The sequence below is a fragment of the Melopsittacus undulatus genome, chromosome 12, assembly GCF_012275295.1.
Source record: "Melopsittacus undulatus isolate bMelUnd1 chromosome 12, bMelUnd1.mat.Z, whole genome shotgun sequence".
Lineage (NCBI taxonomy): Eukaryota > Metazoa > Chordata > Aves > Psittaciformes > Psittaculidae > Melopsittacus > Melopsittacus undulatus.
Window position 1 is genome coordinate 22503040 of NC_047538.1, and position 8089 is coordinate 22511128.

The 8089-nt window shown below is 41.8% G+C and overlaps 1 protein-coding gene across 1 annotated transcript in view; it reads left to right on the forward strand.

Annotated features, from left to right (window-relative positions):
• TMEM132C (transmembrane protein 132C) overlaps positions 1–7425 on the forward strand; it is a gene marked incomplete at its 5' end in the record, with an annotated part of 144004 nt that extends 136579 nt beyond the window's left edge. Inside the window, one exon of the mRNA XM_031045510.2 lies at positions 5661–7425. Coding sequence (XP_030901370.2) covers positions 5661–6860 — 1200 coding nt within the window. The remainder of the gene's footprint in view (positions 1–5660) is intronic.
• Positions 7426–8089: the final 664 nt, after the last annotated feature.

The window sequence follows — 8089 nt, forward strand, 5'->3', positions numbered from 1 at the left end:
TTTTGCTGTGACTTTCTGTCAATGAACTAGATTAGTTCTTTGATTATAATGACCACACCATGTCTGCGGAAGTTAGCTAACTTCATCTGTAGTTGGGCAACTAATTACCTGAGATAACCTTGAGGGATGCTGAGCCTATACTTCCTTTTTGTTTTGAGTCAGTTGGCACTGGAAGGTGGATCAGTGATTTAGGTACCTAACAACAAATGCAGGTTGACCAACTTTTAAATAGCAAAGTTGATGTATCTCTGGAAAATTTGGGATCTGTGGCCGTGAGCAGTGTTGTTTTTAGTGGCCATTGCTCAGGTAGGAAAGCTGTTCCATTTGGCTTGCTGATGGTGCCTAAAAGCAATACTTCCATCCTAAAGACTTCTTCAGAATGTAAATAAAAGAAAACCTAGAGTGTTTTAAGTGTTTTCTGGTCTGAGTGAGCTTCAAGGACTCTCAAATTTCCATCGGCTCTGCAGGGAAACTCAGTCATATCATGGCTTTTTCATCACTGTAGGGTGTTACATGTAGTCTAATGAGCTAAAATGGGAGGGTAATGAAAGAAAAAAACAGAGCCTTAAAAAAACAGCTGCAGCATTAATGTATCTCCAGTGCTGCTGGAAAACTGATGACCATTTCTGTGGGGAAAAGAACAATGCCAGTGCTTCCTAAAGGCCAAGTTCTTCTCTTTCACATGTAGCTCCTGTTGACATCAGTGACGAGACCCAACCCTGTGAGGTCATCTGTAACCTCAGTGAGTGTCCTCCAAGAGGTTTGCTCTCATTCTGATAGGAGGTGAAGGTGCTCAGCACTACTACCTGAATTAAGAAGACAAGCTAGAGTTACTTGCATGTCCCTGCCTTTTGGGTCGATGCAGTATGTCCTGTTTTAGCTTATGTCCTTCACGCAAACTAGTTCTGAGAGTTCACTGGCATCACACAGTTAAGTAATGGATATTAGGAGCATTTTTATGGTGTGGATTCATTACCACATTCTGGCAGTATAAATTACACTTACATTGTATTTATATGTTCTTTAAGCTGACAGAGCGATGTAATGGCTCACAAGGATGACAAAGGAATTAAGCAGCATGAGAAAGGGAGAAAGGATGTGTTGCTAGATAAGAATCTGAATTCTTCCCTTGCAAATACAAGCAAATTCCCACTGGAAAGGAATGTCACATTAGCAGATTGGTCAAAAAGGAGAGAAAAACACAGAGTGGGGGAATGCATGGTTTGAATTAAGGTCTGAGTCTTGGCTGCCTTTCATTTCCACATCGTAACTCTCAAGCCCAATTTTTACTACACAACCCACAGGTTTAAAAATAAATGCACATGTAATACTTTGGTATTTCATGTGACAAAATTGTTGGGGAAACCCATTTCAGCATCCAAGTCCCCAGACAGAACAATCAGAGCTGCTCTAATAGAAGCTGCTGAGAGCAGTATTCCCTTGCCTGTTTTAGAGAGAGCGATGTATTTGTTTTCTGCAGAGCCATCCAGCGAGCCATTTCTTTCCTCCAGTGTCCTGCCTCACTCCAGGACTATTGCAGCTGACCCCAGCAATTGAGGGCTTATTCACAAATACTTTTATTTGTGCTTTAGTGAATGGAGACCATTAAAAGGCCTCTTTATTCTGAGCATGGAATAGAATCAAATCTACTGATAAATCCTCACATCTGTGTTTCTAAGCAGCAGAATTCTCTAAAATACAACCAGTCCTACACACTTTATTCCCCTATTTTTTGTTTGAAGAACACAGAATAGCATGCCCTGGTATCAAGCTAACCCCAGGTTCTTTTGAGGAGGTACTGAAGGACACTTTGTTATCATGACTGTGATGCTCCAGATGGGCTCAGTGGAACATCCTAGGACGAGCAGATTTTCAAATGCTGTGTGCTTTACAGGACAGAATAATCACCAATGTGGCTCCCAGATTTTCACAGGCAACTTGTCTGAGTCCCAGCACAGAGGGCCTCATTAGATCTCTGTATGACAGGCTTTCTTCTGAGCTTCCAAACCAGCTCTGCTTCCTGCAGTCAGGTTGCCTTTTGGAGTCTGAGCCTCCTTGTTTTATCTAGGTGGAACAGACACAGACAGCAAACAATGGTGTTTGTGGTGACTCATACAGCAGGGTTTGAAGTATTCCAGGTCAGGCAGCACTGAGCTCCTTGGGGACTGGTGGTTTCCATTAGTGTGCCATGTTACTTCTGTACCCTTGTAATTTCCCCTTTGTTATACCCACCTAAATGTAACAAGTTGATAATGAGAGAGATATTGTTTGCATTTTAACAAAAAGCAAAATGCAACATCCAAGAACATTTATCAAGTGGCATATTTGGACTGACAAGCAGCAATGTAATTCAAGGGCAGAAAAGGTGGTGGAATTACAACAGATCAAGAGCTGGCTGACTTGCTGAAGTTATACCTGGAAGAGAGGAAGGGACCAGCAAGAACACAAGGGAAAATGTAGACAAAATGTGTCTTGATAAAGAAAGTTTTTTATGTGCCTGATATTTGATAATTGACAGTGGTTGTAGGAAGCATTTTCTTCATCTCCTCTGGACTGGATTTTGCTGTCATTAACATGATCTAATGCACATTATCTGACTCACTTCACATCATCACAGTCACCATACAAACCATCTGTTCTCTAAGAGACACTGGCACTAATGGGCAATAGTGGTTCTTTTGTTCTGAGAGTGCAACTGTGTGTGTGTCTCTGTGTACATGTGAAAGAGAGGAAGAGTGGAGGAAAGAAAGACTGGAGAGACAGAAGTAATTGCTTATGCTTGTTAATTAGTGAACACAAGTATTTGTCACCTCAGTGTTCAGGGCATCAAACTAGGGGCAACACCTTTGCAGGTAAGAAGTCTCCAATCCATCTTCATCTGCTGATAGTAATTGGAGGACCTTGTCAGATATTTGGAGGGGATTTATAGATGCAGTACATAGGATTTGCAGAAACAGCTCTTTGAAGGACATGGTACTAAATCATTTCTTTTTTCTTTACAGCTTTTCAGAATTTGTAATCATTTGGGAAATTCACTTCCTTCCCCTGCCTTCAGCTTTCCTTTAGTGATGTGAATGAGAGGAGATGATCTCTTGCCAAATAGAAGATTTGGCTGATACAATATACTTTGGCAGGATTTGAAATTCTCTCCCTCTTTCTCTCATTTGTTTTGTTTCCCTTTAATTAATGGTGTCCATAGTAGAAGCATGACAATGTTGTGTTGTGTTGAGAAAAAATTGGTTCTTCCTACAAAAAAGGGTCTCTTGGAAATAAAAAATGCCAATGCTGGTTGAAAATAATGGCTAAGCTATTGCACACCTCTGTTACCTATAGTAAATCACACGTGTGCCTCCAGATTTCAGCTGACTTGCTGTTTCATTTCTCTGTATTTCTGCTTCATAAAAACCAGAAATGCAGAATAGTGGAGAAATAGTATGAAGAATGAAAGTTGGTTTGAAGTTGCTTACAACTTCATCAATTTCTAGCCATTTGGGTTGATTTCCTGCATGCTGGCTACCTCTTAACCTAGAAGGTGCCTGAGGGCTGTTAAAGCAGAAGGGCATTGAGATAAGAAAGCCAAACAGGGATGTGGATATCTTGAAGAAGGCAAGAAAGAATATGTGGCTTCTCATACATGTTCCTCTCTAGGGTCTGGATTGGTACCCTGGGTTCCTCAGAGATGCTCTTCTACCATCAGTAAAACCTACTTGCATAGTAAGGGCCATAATCAGATGTGGGACTTTGCAATGCTAGGTATGCTGTGTTTGGCTATTAAGGAATGCACAAAGGATTTAGTAAGGTAAATCCTCTTGTAGAAATGTGGAACTGTGGAAGCCCCCACCCACCCCCCAGCGGAGATGGGAGCAGGCTCAGGCCTCCATAATTCCAGTCTTTACTGTACAGAATTCTGCACTTATTCTGCTCTCCAAAAGAGAGCACTGCTAGCAGACAATATCCAGCCTGTTGTGATGCGTGCTTCAGATGATGACAGTGTTTTTTCCTTCCATAGGCTGATGAAAAGCAACTGTATCTTACATACCAGTGGTATGCAAGGCTGTCCTTTTGTTTCAGCCAGAAGGGAGGCAATAGGGTGTTGAATTGCCAGAGGAGATGCATCTCTACACATACCCACTAAAAGAAAATCCTTTACTTTCCCATGACTGGGTTTGCTCTATTACAGATTTCTGTGGTATAAATCTAAGCTGTGCCCTGCAGCTTTATGTTTCTGTCTCTGCAGCCATTTCAGGGGTTTTCTCTAACGAAAGATCAGCTGTTTTAATTTCCTTACACAGTTCACCCTTCCCTTCACAGCTTCTGAGCTACCCTGGCTCTGTTTCAGCTGCTTGAAGTGCATTTGAATCACCAAGAACTTTGCCTTCTTTCCTGTGGTGCCAACTTATTTTTCCTCTTTCAGTCCCTCCAGAACTTGCTGATAGCCCTTTGTAAATTCAATATTCGGTATAGCCCAACCTTCTGCACAGCTAAATGCCCCTTGCTGTTTTCATTGAAGAGCTTTAAATTTAACTAGAAGGGTAGCAATTCCCTTAGTTTATAACCATAGCATAACAAATTGTAGCCAATTGAAAACCATATTAGGTTGTAAATCTGCATTATGACTGGCCATTTAGAGGGTGGCAGTGTTTATTTCTGAGGGTGATTTTCAGCCCCGTTGTTCTGATGTACCCAAGTGTAAAGTTATTAGGGCCATCTGCAGTTTAAGTCTGGGAAGAAAAGAGCTTCAGGTTTGTATGAAGTTGCACTCAGGCAATCTGCCTGCATGTCTGCTGCCTAAACAGGCAGGACATAGAGAGAATGAAACACTAAAGAAATCTCCTGCAAAGAAAGCTACTGAGACGTGGAGGAGTAGATATCTGTATCATCTGGATGGGATTTCAAATGGCAAAGAGCTGACCTCTAGCTTTGTGTTTTCTTCTAATGATGACTTCTAACAGTGCTACCTGCAGAGAACAAAGACAGTCCAATTAAATTCAGGCCATTTGTATTTCTATCATGGACATCATACCAGAAACCCCGACCTCCTCTCCCTGACACAGAAATGTGGTAGACTTTTTAATTATCTCAAAGATAAAGTGTGTTTTACTTAAAAGAAATGTTTCTCCAGCAAAATAGTCATTCTTCCATGAGGCTTTTTCTTTCCAGTTGAATCTTCTCCTCCAAGCTTTGCCAAGATCCTGTGGTAGCTCCTTATTCCTGCTAAGATATTTATGCCTTGCTTAATTTGACAGCTCCCTGTGACACCTGTACATGGAGAACATGAGGAAAATAAGTGTTCTGTCAAGGGCCTGTAGTAATTTTTCTGGTTTGTCTCTTCCAGCTTTTGTATGACAGGAATGACTTTCTGTATAATTCATGTAGATTGTAGCTTGTTAATGGGTACACTTCAGTACCCATTTCATATTGATTATTGTCTACTTTCTTTTGCAAAACATGAGCAGGAAGGATAGCAGTGGAACCTTTAGTGAAAAATATGACCAGTTTTCTGCCCCATCAGTTGAAGCTTGGTTTGCTCTAAATGCAGTGCAGAGCCATTGTCTTCCATTTTCTCCAGCTGCTGTTCAGAGCTGAGAGATTGATGAGCTGCAATGGTTTGAGCTGTTTTATGTAAGACCCTGTCTTTAACCATATCACTCTCCTTTCAGGAAGCTGTAGTAAGCACCTGGATTCAGTTCAGTGACAGCTCTGTTACTCCGCTGGACATTTATGACTCTAAGGACTTCTCCCTTTCTGCTGTATCATTAGACGAAGCTGTTGTCTCGATCCACCAGAATGCTGCCTTAAAATGGCCGGTTGTGGCAGCAGAAGGTGAAGGTCAAGGCACATTAATCAAGGTGGACATGATGATTTCTGAAGCCTGCCAAAAGTCCAAGAGGAAAAGTGTCCTTGCTGTGGGGAATGGCAACATCAAAGTCAAGTTTGGTCAGAATGATGCAGACTCCGATACAGGTGGAGATTATGATGCTGATGAGATTGAAAACCACGCTAGTGACCGGCGGCACAAAGTGTGGGATCAGGAGCGCTATGGCCAGGATGGACGCTATTATGGCAGCTCTTCAGCAGAGCGAGAGGAGGGAGCCATCAGGAAAGTCAGCACCACAGCAAAGTCTGTGATAAAAAATAAAGTCATTAAAAACAGTAGGTTGGATGGTGGCAAACTGTCGGATGATAGCCAGCTGCAGAACATTCCTATAGACTTCACCAACTTCCCTGCTCAAGTAGACCTACCAAAAGGCAATGCAGGCATGGAGGAAAACGACCTGGTGCAGACACCCAGGGGCCTTAGTGATTTGGAGATTGGGATGTATGCTCTGCTAGGGGTCTTCTGCCTGGCAATTCTGGTTTTCCTAATAAACTGTGCAACATTTGCACTGAAGTACCGTCACAAGCAGGTTCTGGTGGAAGGACAGGCCACCATGACCCATTCCCATGACTGGGTCTGGCTGGGAAACGAAGCAGAACTGCTGGAGAACACAGCAGATTCATCACCTCAGCAGGATGAGCACACAACTATTATTGACCGAGGCTCTGGTAGCGAGGAGAGCAACCAGCTCCTTAATGGCAGTGCTCAGAAGAACATCCAGAGCCAGGTTCACAGATGTGGTGACTCAGGGGGCAAGCATGGAAAGGAACAGAAATCTGAACCTTTACATTCGCCAACATCTAAACGGAAGCGGGTAAAATTCACAACATTCACTACCATCCCCCCTGACGATGGTTGTCCTACTGTCAACTCAATCCTAGGTAGCAATGACGATGACATAAAGTGGGTGTGCCAGGACATGGACCTGGGGGACTCCAAAGAGATACGGAACTACATGGAGAAGTTCAAAGACAAAGTGTAACTCCTTGCTGGTTTTCTGGATTTAACCACACCTTGATGCCTTCAGTTCTACAGTATATATTGGGGCAGAAGATGGGGAGGGGAAGGAATCACCAGGAGAAATGATGGGGCAGTTTTTATAATCAGGGAACGAATTTTGCCAAACTGTCCATGGTTTGTTTTTGGTTTTCACTTTGTTCTGTTCTGTTCTGTTTTGTTTTCCAGCAGTTATTCTGCTACTCATGGATTTAGGAAGTGAAATACAAATAGAAAGGAGCAAGGGAATGGTATGACCGGTAGGATGAACCGAGCAAGATCAGGTTGTGAAAAACTGTCTTTTGGGTCATACAGATAATGGTAATAATGTTTTAAAGTACCAAAAATATTTGTAAAAAGAGAATATAAGAACATGAAAAGGATGTGCAAGAGACAAACAACAATTTGTCTGTATTTCCAATAAAACATCATAATTAAGGACATATGACCCATGAGGAGACTGTTTAGATTACTACTCAAGCTATTTCTTTTATTTCTTCATTTGAAGAGGATGTATCTTTGGCATTACACATGAAGGAGGAGGAAATTACCAAGTGTTTTTATTTTTACTTTCCTGTTTGTCTTGTACATTGAAACAGAAACATTTTCCCTCTTGTATTTTTCCTTTATCTTGAAAACAGAAGAATTTTAAATTCACTAAGTTCACAGTGGACCAAGAGTATTTTGTTTCTTAGCTATAAATAATCTCCTGTCATGTAAGGAATTCAGGGGATAAGTATTGACAACTAATTTCCATGTGGTGTCTCTTCTGAAAGTTTAGGCCTCCGTTGTTTCTCCCTAGCTAGAAATACGTTCTGTTTGGAAGAAGTATTCCTTTTACTTTCAGGTTTGGATTGTTATTTAGTTGTTTGTTTTACATTTCCACAACCAAAGTTCCCATGTTTCACCAAGGGAAGAAGGTGCTGTTTTATGTTAGCTTTTAGAAGTAACAATCGATGGGAGTGCCCCACTGGTGCATTTTCAGTGTACCTGGAACTGAGACCATCACAGGCCAAATACATAGAGCCTGGAATTGGGGGGCTTTTTATTGCTAAGTCCATGAATTCATCATTTTGTGCTGTAATTTTCTGTTTATTCTGATGTCACCAGCTCTCATCAAACTCTGGACGCAAGAAGAGGAATGGACAGAAAGACATTGATTGTCCCCAAACTTTTATTCCCTTTTCCTGGGAGAGCTGGCCTCTGGACAGACTG